Source organism: Phalacrocorax carbo, chromosome 1, assembly GCF_963921805.1.
Source record: "Phalacrocorax carbo chromosome 1, bPhaCar2.1, whole genome shotgun sequence".
NCBI classification, from domain to species: domain Eukaryota; kingdom Metazoa; phylum Chordata; class Aves; order Suliformes; family Phalacrocoracidae; genus Phalacrocorax; species Phalacrocorax carbo.
This window is the reverse complement of record NC_087513.1, coordinates 134,670,609-134,687,414: the sequence shown is the minus strand read 5'-3', so window position 1 is coordinate 134,687,414 and position 16,806 is coordinate 134,670,609. Positions and strand designations below refer to the sequence as shown.

Sequence of the window (16,806 nt, the reverse complement as noted above, 5' to 3'; positions counted from 1 at the left end):
TGATTGTAATACCGGCATTTTGCAAAGCAAAATTTGAGCAGTTGTTCCTGTTTTACTGTGTGTTGTAGTATATATGTAAATTCAGGTTATATGCGTCCTCTTGTTAAGAATTTAGTTGCTGGAGAGAAGAAAAATAATTTAATATTTTTTCAACTGTCCCTATCTGAATCCAGGTGGCTTTTCATTTTGATATTGAAAGTTTGGATAAAACATTTTCTCCATTCCTCTTTAATTTTCTCAAAATAGTCATAAAGTTAAATTTCTGGGTTTTAAATATTATCTAAGTTCAGAGTTTGGGAAAACTTTTTAGTGGCCCAGAAACGTGTGTTCTGAGGCATGTTCAACGTGATGATATCTGAATGTTTGTATATTATTGCTTGATACAGCATGCATTATTCTGTCATTCTGACAGTTTCTGCTCTCAAATAGATACTGAGAGCAAGCAGAGCCTCAGAAAGCAGTGTGAAACGTTTCCTGTTAATTTTTACCTGGTGGTGTGTTGTTTTTCTCTTTAATGACACAGTACTCAAATCCCTTATATAAATAGGATATATATGGGACTGATCTCAGAAGAATACTTGGCTGATTGATTAGCTGCAGTGACTCTTAACTAGAAGCTAGCGTGTGCTAGAGGTTGTTAAACCAAGTTGAAGTAAGGTAGCTCATGCACTGGAGACGTGTAATACTGATGTTGAAGTAAAACTTTGCTCTTGCAAAACCCTAGTTTGCTGTGGCTATGAGTAGCTATAAATGGAGTGATGAGTCAATACACCATATTGAATAGACCATAGCATAGAATAGCTAATACACCATGTGTAAGAGAAGCCAGTGCTTCTCCTAACTTCAGCTGACTGTGGATGTGCGAGCTTAGTTACTTACTGTAAGTCACCGCATCCCTGAAGGGCATTTGGCTTGGAATGCGTGTTACACAAAGAGAGGCTGTGGAATCTTTCTAACCTTTTGAGTATCTGTGACTGAAAAAGGTACTTAGCGACCTCTTTGAACTTGGAAGTTAGCCTTGCTGTGGGCAGGAGTTAGGACTGAGGTGACCTGCAAAAATCCTCTCCAATGTTAGTTTTTTATGATTCTAACTTGAAACTAGGTACTATTAGTGTTTCTCAGACAAAACTGTCAAATCATAAATCATTGGGGGAATAATTAAATTTCAGACAAGCAGTTGAGACTTTACAAAATCTAATACCCAAAATCTTTGCAACTTGTTCCCTCTGTGGTTGACCTAGAGCCACAGAGAAGTTAAACAGCATTTCAGTCTTGTGCTGAGTGTTCACTTTACTGGGCTTAGTCAGAATATAGGGAATAAGCTGTCTGATGCAAACATGGAAATGATGAGAAAAGGAAACGAGAGAGAGTTTTAGTGGACTAAAGGCTTTTGGGCAGAGAGGAGCAAGTAGGAGACTTAGATTAAGGAAAGTGAGATTTGACTGTAGGCTTGACTAAGGAACAAGGTAAGGTAGTGGGATGGGATCAAGGTAAGGAGAAATTTGAAACCTAATGAAGAAGGAACTGAGTCGATAATGTATGTGAGAAGCAGTCGGATGTGAAGAGATGCATTGGGGGAGTGCAATTATAATAACTCTTAGTGGATTGGTGCATTTAAAATGGGTATATTCTTACAGTTATATCAACTAATTTGTGACAGAAAACAGTATAAATCGAAAGGCAAGTAAAATAGGTCATATCTTTGCATGTAGGCCAGTAAAACTAAAAATATTAGCAGAATTTAATGGTGTCTTTTTCTTAGTGTCTGATTGAAATATGTATGCCTAAAGCATCCAGTCACAGTTTTAAATAGTTATTTTAATTATGATGGCCCTGAAAGTAGTTATTTAGAGCTTATTGCTTTTGACAGAGGAATAGTCTTTCCAGTATGTGAAAATTAACATCTGTTTTATTAACAGCTGGTCTTAACTTTTTTCATGCTAATAACAAAAAATAATGTGAGTAGTTTAAGAGCTTATGGTTTTTTTAGTAGTTAGAGAGATGTGTATTAGCATCTGTTGCTTTCAGAAGCCAGTTTCTGTCATGGGCTCTTACTACATTGCAGTAATGCAGATTTCCAGACAGAGGAGCATTGATCTGAAGACTGAGCCTTTGTGCAAGCACAATAAAATGTGCTAAAATAAAAAAGTAGGTCTGCTTAGGCATTTGTGTTTTACAAGCTTTCCTGTTTATAAAATAATAATAATAAAAAAGTAAGTAGCAGCAGCAACTCCTGTTTCATCTGAAGTACTTCCTAAAGCACGTTAACCCGTTATCCTGTTGCTAATCCATTTCAAGAAGAGTTTGAGACTTGGGGGTTTTGTACGGCTTGAGTTGCTTGTAGTTTGTGTTCAGTAAGGTAACGATTTGTAATAACTGTAGAATGTGTAATCTTCTTAAAGAAAACAATTTTGTTTAATTCAATGATGTGTAGTTCATGGTCAAAAGTAGTAATTTTAACGTTTGTTCCCTGACATTTCATTGACATGCTGATGCCTGTAAGCTTGAGAACTCAAGCTTGAACTAGGGATGCTTAATACATACCTTCATCAGTATGCAGATTCTTAGACTATATACTAATTTATGTTAATTATAGAAACCTGTTTTAGAAGAATTATACCTGCCTTACACACACCTTCTTGTTTTTCTAATGTTTTTTCTTTGTGTAAGAATCACAGAAAATATTCTTTTAGTGAGAGTAACCTTGTAGTGTTCCTAAATATCATCACAGTAGATAAGTGCTTTTAATCATTTTCTTATGCTATGCTTTGTCTGCTTAAGTTAGAGACTGCAAAAGAAATCCTATGTACCTAGTAAATGCTTATATTGAAACTTGACATGTCTCATTTTCATGTTTTCATAGCTAATGCTATATTCTTACAATCAATTTATTTGCTAGATAAATCAGTTAAATACGATTCTAGAGATGTGGAAAGACTTCAGCAAGATGATAAATGGGTTGAAAATTATCTCATTTGGCGTCATGATATTGTGGATGATACATTAAAGATGATTGATGAAAGCTTTCAGTGGAGGAAAGAATATACAGTTAATGGTAAGCTATGCTATATAATGATTTTGATCATGTATGTTGCTTTCCTATTGCAATACAACTGATTTCTATATGTAGTTTCATTAAGTACCTTTTAAAGGTTTTGTGAGTACCACAGAGAGCTGAGCAAGAACTTTCCTACTCTGATTAAAAAAAAAAAAATTAGAACTATTCCTTTTTATGTTTACCAGTACTGTCTCACTGTTTTGTTGTGGCTCCATTTGTCTATTGAAAGCTTGTTTAACAGGAAGGAAGGTAGCTGTCTCTTGTTTGGTCTTTGTGCATTTGTTAGAGTGGAGTCCTTAAAAAAGCAAGCATCAACAAAAAACAGGGCTCTGTTTGTAATAGCAGCACTGGTCTGACACTGTAGGTAGAGTAGATCTGTTTGTGCTGTGACAATCTTTGGAAGATGAGCTTTATCTACAGGACTTCACAATCTGAATTAAAGGATAGAGCGAGAGGGGCTGCAGATATAAGCAAAGATAAACATCTGCAGCATTTTTTCTTACATCAATTTCTTATTCTTATTTCTTCCTAAATAGATCCTACTCTACAACATGAGAGGAAGAAGGTAGCAAAGATTTCAAATGAGTTCAGTATTTGCATTAGTTTAGTAAAGGCCTTGGAAAGTTATTTAGAGAGACATTTTTGTATTTTGTTAGACTTCTGCATTTTTCATTACTTCTATTAAGTTACAGTGTGATTATTGATATGATTACTGAAATAATCTTTCATTTGGCTTTGCAGACTTGACAGAATCTGTCCTTCCAAAGTGGTTATTTGAAAATGGTTCTCTCTTTCTGCATGGATATGATAAAGAAGGCTATAAATTATGTAAGTTCCACAGAATATAATATCTTCCATCATTAATAATTATCTTTTGTTCCCAGCATTATAGTATACATTTTGAAAAATAAACGTTTTAAAAAGAGAAGTAGGTACATATTGGCAGCTGTTTTTACTAAAAATGATGAGAAGTTGGTAATTTGATTTGAGTATCTCTGAATCACAGAAGTGGAATGAGGAAACTTTATCAGCAATTTTCAAAAAATCTTTTGAAAGATTGGAAAGAATCTTTTTTGAATTAGGATAAAACTTTATCCTAATTATAATGCAGTTTTTAACTTTCCTGCTGAAATGCATTGTTTCTGTATCTACTGCAGTGAGTGTATGACTAGTATAAATGTTCATTATTACAGTGCATTGTCATTGATTTTCTAGCAGCCCACATTGTTTACTTGCAGTCGTTCACAGGAGGTCTGCAATAGTTTGCTTGTTTTATTTCTTTTTATTCTGATATCATTGGAATGTTCTGTAACAGCTGAGAATTGTTGGAGAATGAACTTTCAAGTCAGGTAAATAATGCTTTCTGATTTTATTGTCACTGAAACATAACTAACATCTCAATTTTCTATACCTGAAGTGTTCCTTCTGTGAATGTTAATTGGGTCAGAATATCTGACTTGGTATGCAAAATCAGATTGTATCATAGTTAAGAGTTCCTGGTTAGTCAACATTTGAGAAGTGTGTTTCTTGGGCCGCATGCTCCATTCTCATTTTGTTATGTAAAATAGACATTTTAAAGTATAAAGTCGTTCTTCAAAAATTATTGATTACTTTCACAAGAGTCCTGTTTTTTGCATAGGGGTATCTCTTTGAAATTCTAAATTTACAGCATCTAGTTCATATGCTATGTTTAAAAAAAAAAAAGGTTGTTTCTTTACATGAGCCATGAAATATTATTTATTTGCAATTGGAAGTAAAAGATATGGAGAAGAAATCTGTTTTTGAGTAAGACTTCCCAGGTTTCAGAGAGAAAAATATTAGAGTATATTTAAAATTATTTTCAGGGGTTGTCTAGTTTTGGTATTGTAGAAAATTTTGTCTAGTTTTGGTATTGTACCAAAAATGAAGGCTGCTCTTTAAATTGCTGCCCTGAAGAGTTCTTCTATCACTTCTTTGTATATTCAGTAATTTGGTTTCAGATGTTTTTATAAAGTCTGTAACTTTGAAATATGCTACTTTTGATGGAAAAACTTGTCTCTGCATAGCTCATTTCTTATTCCAGAAGGGTATGATTGGGCTTTCATCTATATAATGTTGCTCATGGTCTGGATTTTTAAATTTTATTTTAGAAAGGTTCATTGCTTTTTTTTATATAATTCATAATGTGTGTATAAATGGTTTTTCAAAACACACCAGCTACAGTGCTGTAGAAAACTTAAGCAGGAGAAACAGATTTTACAACCACAACAATACTTACAATATTATGTTCTGCATGTATTCTGAGGACCACGTGATTTAATTTGAATTTATGAAATAATAACCTAGATAAGGAGTAGTCTTTAAAGACATGAAAAGTATTTTTCTATTCCACTGTTTCTTCTGTGCTGTAGTTTTTTCTTTCCAATTTTTGAAAAGTTCTGGTATAAAAAATGTGGGCAGGAAAGAGGGGTTCTGTGGAAAGGTATGCAGTTGTTTTCTGGCTGTTCAGTGGCCTCAAAATCAGAAGTGTAGACTACAGACGCAGAGATGTTAATATATTTCAGTGCATACTGCATAGTTATTAGCATAATGTTTTTTGTTATTTTGGATCTGTTGTTTCAACTTTGGTGCGTGTTTTTCTCCTCACAAGTTTGGTTCAGAGTGAAACATCATACAAGAGATCCTAAACAGCAACTTGAGAAAAAGAAACTGGTAGCTTTTTGGTTAGAACATTATGCCAAGAGAGATCATGGAAAGCCTTTAACAGTGGTGTTTGACATGGCTGAAACTGGAATCAGTCACATAGTAAGTATTTTTATTGTGCTTTTCTGATTGCTTTCTGGGTTATTGAACCTGTGTCCCCACAAAAATGGGAGTCCATGTGCAGTCCCTGACACCTAAATAACTTAATTGCTCACGTCAGTGATAGGTAGGGCTTCTTCCCATGACATGAGCAGTTTCAAAAATCTTTTGTTACATATTAAACTTTGTCTTGTACAGCCCACTTGAAAACTTGCTTTGGTGACTGAGCCAAAGTGACTATATACAGTAGTTGCTAACCAGCTTGGTTTTTCAGTCGTCATGGATAAGAGTAGTAGAACTTAGCTTTTAATCACCCAAAAGGCAATAGGCTGAGACATCTTTTATTGTGAGTACAGTTGCTGCTGTTTCTTCAACAGCTCTGTTCTCATTGTCATAATCTTTTTTGGATGAATCGGTCAGTCAAGAGTGAAGGATGGAAAAATGCAGTAATTCTTAAGCATTAAAACCCTTAGAAGCAGTGGCTGAGATCTTTGAAAATAATGATCTGTTCTGACAAGTCAGCACCTTTAGTTGACATTCTGAACCTGGTTCTGGTTCTCCATCCTCCATGCTGTCCAACATCCTGTTTAATGTCCAAACATCTAACAGGATGCTGTTCCTGTACATTTAAATTATGTTTATTTCTTAAGTCCCTGCATGTATCTCTCTCAACCCATTGAATTTTGTTGGGAAGAAAAGTTAGCTGGATGCAAAAGAGCAGTTTATCAAGCAGGCATTTCTTTCTGTATTCACCTTAACCAAATATATTCCAAGTCTGTCTTTTCTCTTACTAATAAAACATGTTTTTACAATGTTGAGATTAATATGGTGAAGAAATCTGCATGGTCGTTGACGTGTACAGGTAAGAAAAAATGAGGGTGTATGAATTTGAACAGATGTGATAGGCTTACAGTTCAGAAGTCTATCAGACTCAAGTTTACACTTCTTTAGAAATAGTATCTTAACCCCCTTTGCAGTTCCTTGTCCAAGCTGTCAATTTTACTCAAGACTCCTTCGTCCAAGCTTGACTTTACACCTTTACACAAACAAGAGATTCCAACTTTTTATTCAGAAGAGGAGACATTTCTCTTGGGAAAAGTTTTTATACGTTTCTAGATATTCTTTAGGACTACAAAATCAAGGAGGTGCAGCATAGCTCAGTTGTTTCTGTAAAAGTGATGATTATTCAAAAAGTTGCAATTAGATAAGAAAATTCTAATGATTTTAAAAGTAGTATTTTACCTTTGCCTTTTACGTAATTGTAGAACTGAATCATTACAGAAGCCAAGAGGATTACACAAGTTTTGGAAACTATTCCAGAAAACTACTTTCCATTTTTACAATAATTTACAAAATTAGAAGTTTCATAAATTTTTAAAACATTCCAGAATTAAGTACTTGAAAATCCATGTTCTAGGTATTTGAAAACAAGTATTAAAAAAAAGAGAGAGAAAAAGAATTCCATACCAATTAGTCACATGTCAAGGCAGTAGTCTGCTTTGGGAATTACTTAGTGATTTATTGTAGTTATACATAGAATTGGGTTAAGTCCCTGCCTGAATTAAACTTCAGTTTAATTTAAGTTTAGATGCTCATTGGAATTTAGCAAATTGTTCATGTATGTTACATGAAACTTAAATGTATTTGAGAACTGTTCCTGAACTTATGGTCTTAACAGTTAAGTCCTGTACCTATATGGAAAAGTGGAAGACTTAACGTGATTTGTGGGGTTTTGAATTTTCAGAAGCTTTTTTTATTGTCTTTTTGGCCATAATATTTCATAAACTGATACTGAAAACATTGCTGTGAAATGTTAAAATTTCCCTCAAACTCCTCCCCATGGAAACTACTGGTTAGAAAACCAGTATTCAAGTATCTTTCATTTTAATTAAAGCTTTCACAAAGCACATAAGTATCTGCTTTTACATGACTTCTGGAATTTCATAGTGTTTGAGGATACTCCATTATTTGCTTTTGCTTCAGTGATTTTTGCACAGTCTGAACCTGTTGTAACTTGGCATCCATACACCTGCGTTTCTTTGAAGGATGCTAAACTACTGAGTTTGTAGATAAGTAGTATCAACATTATAGCATGTAGAGTAGGGTTTCTCCTGGTCTGTCTGAATCAGCGCATTATGGTATTTTTCATTATGATGTAAAAGTGCTATATTATCTATTTCAGGAGGTAAACAATTGCCTTAGTATATTTTCATTGGGAACAGTTTTTCTGAGATTATGCATTTCAACCTACAAAAATACAAAGATACAAAGAAATAAGTTTGATTCACTTGTTTAAGTACTTTAGTAAACTTGGGATAGGGATCTTTTGCTGATGTCCATTGGTATTCATGTGTCATTTGTATCAACGCTTGGATGAGGACCAAAAGACAAACTGCTCCTTGTGGAGTTATTTGTAAATATATTGCAGTTGAAGACAATATTGTCAACTGCGTGCTGTGGGTTTTATTTTCTGCGGTTCTTTTTTACTTCCCTTGCTTTGAGGTAGAATTTTTGATTCCAATACTTCTCCCTTGTCAGCACTCATATGTACACTGACTGGTTACACACTGTCATCTGGACTTTTTGTATATTTTCTAGAAATTTTTTAATACACATTTTGTTCCTAAGATTGTTTCTTAGTTGGATTCAAGTGTGTCTTATTAAAATCTCCTGGTTCAAAAGCTGCTCTTGTCATAGACTGGAAGTTGTGGTTAATATCTGGATCACTAGATTTACTTAGTTCTAAGTGCACCGGGTGTGATCTTCGTTTTATGTTGTCATCTTTACAGCGAATCTTTAAATTTACCAGATCTGTCTGGGTTTTTTGGTTGTTTGTTTGTTTGGGGTTTTTTTTTTGGGGTGGGGTGGGGTGGGGTTGGGGTTTTTTATGATCCATTTTAGGTATGAGTCTGGGCATCAGCTTGTGTACAGCTTTACCTACAGTTGCTCTTAATACAGTCTGAATGATACACTACTACTATCACCAGTAGAACTCGATCTGGTTAATGGCATAGAATGAAGCTGCAGCTTACCTGTTGGGTTGAGGTCCTCTTCTGAAATCTGAAAATTAAAATGTCGTTATTTAACTTGTGTATATTTAGGAGTGAATGTACGTTGTAGTATTTCCCTTTGGGTCTGGTTTTCTACCTATTAGTATCTTTATAAAGAAAGCATAAATGTAAACCCATAGTTTACTGCAGGCATCTTTAAGATTTGATTTGTAGAAGCTTGTTTAGAAGATGGGAACAATATCACCACCTACATTTTTACTGATCCTCAACTTAGGCAACTTAAATCAGGGTGGGTTTTTTTGTTTGATTTTTTTGGGGGGGAGGTGACATTTGTGTGATTTTAATATAGATAGATGAAAATCTGCAGAGTTCTCTGTCATTCTCTTTAGCTGCATTCAGTAGTGAAAAATACATTTTTAGCACCCACTTTCAAGAGCAGAAAGAATCCGTTTTAGATTGCAAGTTCTTGCCTATCATTAGATATTTATAGATTCACTCTAATAATTGAAAATCCTATAGACTCTTCATAGGTTAGGAAGAATATTATATTTCTGTAGAATACTGAAATTTTCCTTACAAAAGCCATACTGTCCTGTTGTTCTTACAGGAATAGATAAAACTTGTATCTTGTTAGTTCTATTTTCTTGTTGTTGTTGGTATGGAAGGAATGCATTTAAATATAAGCAAAAAAAAAAAAAAAAAGCTTGCTTTCTGGCTTTTCCAGGAAAGATGGTTAATGTTACATTAGGACCCTGCAGCTGTGCAGTACATGGCCACAAGCTTTTGAAAAGATATTTTGACAAATAAATACAGTGTAATTCAGTTTTGCAAGACAGTATTGCTGCTCTTACCTGTGCCTTGAGAGCTCTATATTGATACTGGAGACATGGTTCTATATAACAAGAATAAAGGATTGCAGTAGTTTCCTTCATGTGAAAAAGCAACTTGATTTGGGTTTTGTGGAGTATATTCTGAAGCAACTTCTTTCCAGTGTCTTTGAGATTACATCTCTGGGAGTCTCAGAAAGTGCTGTCCATAAGTGTCTCATTGTACAGACTTGCTCTGTAGTTTGTGGATTTATCACAGAGCAGGATTATTTTTTAATGTCTGTTTTTAGCCATGTGGAGTAATTGATAAAATTTATCCTGAAGGAACTTCTTTCTGAAAGAATTTCTGAGATCTCTGCCAAAGCATACTTCATTTGTTTGTTCCATTGCTATGGACATCTACTATGTCAGCTTTTATGATCGGTATGCAGCCAGGTAATTCTGATAGCTCATGCCTTGTCACACCAGTTCAGGTAACTAGAATAGATGCAGTTATTGAATGGTCTGCTGAAATCTGTACTTCTAATTCCAGACTTTCATCAAAATAATGGATCCATCCTCCTGGTATCTGATAGTGCTGCTTTTGGATAGGCAGTGGAATAAAGAGCAGCATCCTTGTTAACGCTCAGGAGATTCTAATCATTGCTCGAAAATCCATTGCTGAGTTTATGCTGTTAAATGAAAGATACTGCATTTGGTACAAGCAACAGACAACAGTTGGGATAAATGTTTCTATCAAAGGCTACCTTCTGTCTCCTACCTAAAAATATCAAGCTTTCAGTTCAGTTAGTTTCTAATTACTGAAGCTACTAATAAAGCTTTCAGGTTGTGGGTAATGCTCTTATACAGGGTGCTGGGTTTTTCTCCTGTCTGTCCGCAAATGTTGTAATAGCGTGTTTGCATCATATTAGAAGCCTGTTCCCCATAGCAATTTACTGTTACGACAGGCTTGGATCCTTCATTGGCAATGTATCTTCTACTATTTCTAAAAGTCTCCTTTGTAGTACTTTATTGTGGAAAGGCATCTCTGATTTTATTATCTATACCTGTTTCATAAAACATCTTCTTTGCCCTTTACTGGGCAGTCAGTTCTATTATACCTGGATTTTATAATGGAGGCTTAGCTGTGCTATTTTTGTGTGACCGCTCATTGGATGGAAGCATCCTGAAAATGGGTGGTATACAAGCAGTTCCTTTGAGTGCTGCCTCTGCATGCAATTTCTTTGCATACTATGAACTAATACTAAAACCAAAATTTCTCTTAAAAGTGAAACTTTTTTTTTTCTCTGGAAAATGCTGAGTGCAATAGTATATTGAACAATATGCAAGCTAAGTTATTACAGGGAGATTTCAGTATGTTTAGTGCTCTCCCTTGTAAGGCTTTAAGTTAATCTGTCAAACTTCTTTAGAGGTAAATGTTTATTTTTCCTGTATCTTTCCTATACAGTTTAAATCCTGTGGATACTCTGCAGTAGCTTAGATACCTAACTTATTGCATTGATAATAGGTCTGTTGACTTCTTTCTTAGATCATAAAGTGAAGTTTGACCACAATCCTGCAGCAATTTAATGAAGTGAAAAGCATTGCGCTGAGTTTGGATGTTAGTAGGATGTGTAAAATTTGAATATAGATGATTACAGTAAAAGTATCTTATGCCATTCAGTATATACCTTCGCTTAACTAAGCCTCTGTTTTTAATGTTTTGATTTACATTGTGTTTACTCTGTGCTTTTATTTTAGGACTTGGATTTTGTTCGGTTTATTGTCAACTGTTTTACAGATTATTACCCAAACTTCCTCAGTAAGTATTGTATATTACACCTTAAGCACTGTAGACTTGTGTAATAAGAGCATTTCATAATGTTGCAGATGATGGCAAGTCTTCTTGTATGTGCTTTATGTGGTAACTACATGGGACACGTGGACATTACGGATTCAGAATACTTTTGTGCTCTTAAGTTAACATAGCTTTGTATTGTAAATAAACTTCACATTCATCAAAAATCAGCTGGGTTTTCAGGAAATAAATCTAAGACGTGTTTTTAAAGATTAAAATTTATATAAGCATCTGGTAGAACTGAATTGGCTTGTTTTTTCTTTTGCTCCTTGTTACCTATGTAGAAGCTTTGCAAATTTGCATGAGTTTGTGTTCTTTAAGAGTCTTCAGGGAACAAAGAATGAATGGCTATAGAAAATTTTAGGGAGCAGTGGTTTACTCTGAACAGATTAAGGCATGTTTGTGTGCACACTTAGAAAAACCTGAGTATTTGCCTGCTTTTTTTTTTTTGTGGATGGGCAAACACTGAATAGTTTTTGCCAGCTCATCTTACATGAGTTATAAATTTTAGGTGAAAATATGTCTGCGAATATTTAAATTCTGTACAGCAACTGCTTAAACTCTGAATATTAGATTTCAGCTTGGTGATCAAAGTTCAAAACCTTGCCCAAGTATCAAACATAAAGGCAAGTGCAACATCATGTTTTTGGTTTTTTGACATTCAAGAGAAAAATTTTGGGACACTTCTGAGTCAAAGTACTAACTTCTTAGGCTTCTCTGCTAAAACAAAGCAAGCTTGTAAAAATGTAGATTTACAAAGACTCTTGCTATTTTCCTCTTTGGGAATAAGAGGTGCTTCTTTTCCATTCAGTAGTTGCTTTTCTAGGTCAAGTTGAGATCTTGCCTTTCTCCACCTTATTTGGGGTGATTACTTATTAGTAATGGTATGTCAGAAAAGTAGTATCCCAGAGAAGTATATAAACAGTGTATAACTTAAAACTTTATTAACTGTTTCCTACGCAAACAGCTAATCTCTTCATCCAGCAACAGAAATAGGTTTATACATGTTAAAAACAAAATTTACTTCTACAAAGAAGTGAACATAGAGGTTTCTAAAAAATTCGCTTTTTATATGACCATTCTTTCTGTCCTTCCTCTTAAACAGAGAAATATGTAACACTTGGTATTAAAATTATTTCCTTTTCTTTTTGTCTTTTCAGCAAAGATAGTCATCTTTGAAATGCCATGGATAATGAATGGTGAGTTGTTTGGTTTTTGTTGGGAGTTTTTTGTTTGTTTTTAGATCATGATAACTTTTTAAAATTAGCATAAATAGGAGGCATTTTTTGTGCTCTCTGTAGGTGCAGCTAAATGGTAGAATTTGTTAAACATGCATCTTTAAATCTGTCAATACTTTTTGGTTTTTCTTCTAGTGTTGTACTTGAATCATGCTTTAAATGGAGTCCGTATTCATCCTGTTTATCTTTAAAGCTTGGGAGACCTTGATAAATAGTTTATTCCTTGAATGTTTCCAACTGTAGTAATTTTAAAGTTCATGGTTTAGGACTACTGTTATCAGTAAATGATGGACACTTATAACCAGCCAAAAAATAAAACACATAATTTAAGATAGATGCCTGACACAGGACACTGATATTGTTACATATGTTGTGATGTGTGTACTTCAATAATTATCTTTAATTATAATGTACAGGTTAAACATGCTATTCCTGTATTTTTACCATATGAATAAATATTTTTATGCTGCCTTTATATTTTTCTATATATTCATGTTTTACCATCACTGAAATAACTACGGTGTTTGAAAATACTCTGTAGATCTAAACAAGTGACCTTTAAAGCAGCAACACATTTCAGCTAGGGAGAATGTGTACGTGCCTTTCCCAACCTCCCTCACTCAGATTTGGAAATACAATTGCTTTTACCCCCGAGTACTTCCTGGGCTAAATTCCAAGATGACGAAGTTGTCATTTGTTAAATCAAAGATACTCTTTTCATGGAAGTCTGTGGTCTGTCTGCATTCATCTATGGAAAAGTGCATGTCCATAAAATATTTTCTGTGTAAATAATATTCTTTTCCTTGCACTGTTCATCCCCAGTACAACGGATACTTTCAGAGCAGGTCCCGCCATATCTTACAGGATGTAGTTCACTTGTGTTCCATAAGGTCTACCAATACACTGAAAAAAAAAAAAAGAAAAAAAAACAAACAAACAAAAAAAAAACAACCCACCAAACCCCTTCCTGACAACTTACGTATACTTTTTTTTTTAAAGCTGCTTTTAAAATTGTGAAAGGTTGGCTTGGCCCAGATGCAATAAGCATGTTAAAGTTCACGAACAAGAGTGATGTGCAGGAATACATCAGTGGAGAGTATCTGCCACCTCACATGGGTGGAACTGTAAGTATATTAACATTTCATGGTCCTTTTGTGATAGATTGAGATACGCCTGTATAAATTACCTATGTAGGACACAGAGTTGGCACTTCATGGGTGTGAAATTTCTTGAAATTGTTCTGCCAATGATAATTTGTAAATCCCATTAATATAAAATGGATTAACTTCATGAGGATTTGATATCTGGCAGTCTTAAGTACAGAAATAATTTTTCTGAATCATTCATCCACTTTCAAGTCATTGGAAATCACTTAGTTTTTCAGACCTTTAAAAAAAATTATATTTTGAGTGTCATTCTACTATTCCCCCTCCCCATCTGATGAGTTAGAGATTATGCGTTCATTTATGAAACAAGTTCTGTGAACAGAAAAGAGCTTTCATGGCCCTCTGAGATTTTTTTTTTTTTTCCCTCCTGCTCCAAAGCTATGATTCAGTAAAGACAATCATATGGCAATTATTTTCTGTTTGTTGGCTTTAGGGCTACGTTTAAAGACATGGCTGTAGAAGATTCCTTTTTTAAAGAGTATATTAGAGCTCCAAAGAGTATGCTATAATTCAGTATCGCTTTGACAGAACCCAGATCCTATTCTAGTGCAATTTAAATAGCAAAACAGCACAAGCATCTTGTACAACAGGTTTCATTTTTCACAAAGCTAGTAAATTAGTTTGCAAAATCTTTATAATAGAATTTGCAGAAAGAGGATGTTTTTCCTTTTAAAGTTTCTGTAGACCATTTATGGTAATGGAATAAGCCCACTATAGAGGAGTTATTTTTACTTGTTCTTTTCCACTTTTTCTTCTGAAGTGGTTTTGGACTTACAGCAGTAACAATATGGAGAAAAGAAAGACTCTGCTTCAGCAACAGTAGGAGAGGCCATGTTCCTTTAATTATAAACTCAAGGTAGAGTTCTGGTAGCCAGAACATATGAAACTTCTTTTGGGAGCATGAAGATTGAGGTACCTTGGTTTTTATTTGACTGAAAGTAGCAGCCTTTAAAAAGTGCTTTCGCATGACAATGTTGGAGAGAAGATGATACTGTCTTTTTCCATAGAAGATTGCTGCCCTAACTCCCCAGTCTCATATAAGAACTTTCTCATATTAGAGAAAGCTGAAATTGCTGAACTTCAGGATGGGGCATTGACTGAAGGGCTGATGATGGCTGAAGTAGCTTCAGAAAGAATTTGAATGGGGTGTAGTAGTGCTTCTGGGCCTAGCTCCCACAGCATTGTCCTATTGTTGCAATAGAGGGGAAGAAAAAAAAGTTCTTTTCCTCCTTAGAGCTGAGTATATCCTGTCTACTTTTTAAACCATCTTATCTGATAGCTAATTACATCTCTAAAGAAAGAAGCTTGTGGCTTTGCTAAATATCCTCATTCCAAAGATTTCTTCAGTGCATACAGTGAACTTTTCTTGATGGGGTTAACCTTGGCTTCTCTTCAGGCAACTAGAGTCTGAAGATAGAATATATTCACCAGTATGAGTGTTGTCAGGCCTGTTTTTTAAGGCATTATCTGACTTGCGCAAATTCATTCCCATCACTTTCCACTCAAGCGTTTGGTTTTTCGGGTTTGTTTTGCCTCCTTCCAACTCTTTTTCTGTCATCTTTGATTTCCACACACTGAGGAACATATCATATTTGCAGCTAGCATAATGCAGTTAAAGAGCACAGCGTATCTGTTCAGCCTTTTTTTTCAACACAGTAGCCATAAGTAGACTCTCATCCTCTTTCTGCTGTGTGTCCACTATTGGGACACATCTTGAAAGAGCCAGGTCTTGCCAGATGCAAACAACCTGTGGAGCAGGTCATTTGGCTCAGTACTTTGGGGAAATACAGAGAACGTAACTGCAGTGGAATCTAGGTATCCAAGAAAAGTGTTACAGGCTAGTTTTGGAATTAACAAAAATCCATTTTGGAAATAAAATTAATAACGTTGAACTTGGAGTCAATTATTACTTTGCTTAATCAAGAGAACAGTTCTGTGTCTCCATTGGAAGTCTTCAAGCTTCAATATCTCAGTCAAGTTATCTTTAAATATATTTTGGTTTTATTGTGTCTCAGGGTCTCTCAAAGGTGAATCTGAGGCTTTCCTTAGCATGAATATCGTTTGATCAAGGATTTTCTGTCAGCCAGCTGAGAAAAGAGGAAAATAACCTGCTTGGTTTTAGACAAATAATGGACAAAGGTTTCTCCAGAGTATCAAAAGTATTAAAACTAATTATGGAAAACAGAAGCTTGGATTTTGCAGGACTGTGGAATATAAATGAAAGTTCCATTCAAGCCCTCATGAGTATCTGTTGGCTGTGGCTGTTGCCATACTGCTAATCAAGAGGATTATGGATTGCATACCATGTACTTGGCCATGAGTGGTTCTTGTCTACACTGCACAGATGCCCGTCTCTTTATAGTAGGTTTGTCTTGGAGAACTTGCTAGAATTGACCAAAGCAGATGTAGGAGCAACCTAATGATAAGCCATCTGGAAAATTAGTGTTAGGTGCTCAAAAGCCACTTGCTAATCATTTTCTTTAATAAACGTATACTAAATCAGTGTTTTCCTGGATTCCAAATCTGCTGTATCCCATGTTCTACCAGTTCCAGCTGTTGATATCAGTGGTGGAACAGGGCAGTTCTTAAGACATACGTGTTTCTGGCAGGCCAGGGAGATCCCTTGCCTCTTCAGTAATATTTTGTGCAAGATTGATGTAGATACAATGTACACACTGATGAAAGACATGTACATACAGTAGGGTTTTAGTCTGTATATTTGTCCAGCTTTCCTTTGTCAGAGATGGACAGTTAATCCTTGTTAAATCCAAGACTTCCTCCACTGGTGCCAGTGTTGTTCAATATGTGTACTACATTCCCTGGGTGTCTGAATTGATAGCCTATAGCTTATTTTCCTGGAAGGACCTTTCATAGGTCAGTGGCCTGAA

General features: G+C 35.0%; 1 protein-coding gene across 1 annotated transcript in view; it reads left to right on the top strand.

Annotated features, from left to right (window-relative positions):
- MOSPD2 (motile sperm domain containing 2) overlaps nucleotides 1–16,806 on the top strand; it is a 38,040-nt gene that overhangs the window by 6,404 nt on the left and 14,830 nt on the right. The window contains exons 3-8 of the mRNA XM_064475065.1: nucleotides 2,900–3,055; nucleotides 3,800–3,886; nucleotides 5,688–5,842; nucleotides 11,418–11,478; nucleotides 12,675–12,713; nucleotides 13,752–13,876. Coding sequence (XP_064331135.1) covers nucleotides 2,900–3,055; nucleotides 3,800–3,886; nucleotides 5,688–5,842; nucleotides 11,418–11,478; nucleotides 12,675–12,713; nucleotides 13,752–13,876 — 623 coding nt within the window. The remainder of the gene's footprint in view (nucleotides 1–2,899; nucleotides 3,056–3,799; nucleotides 3,887–5,687; nucleotides 5,843–11,417; nucleotides 11,479–12,674; nucleotides 12,714–13,751; nucleotides 13,877–16,806) is intronic.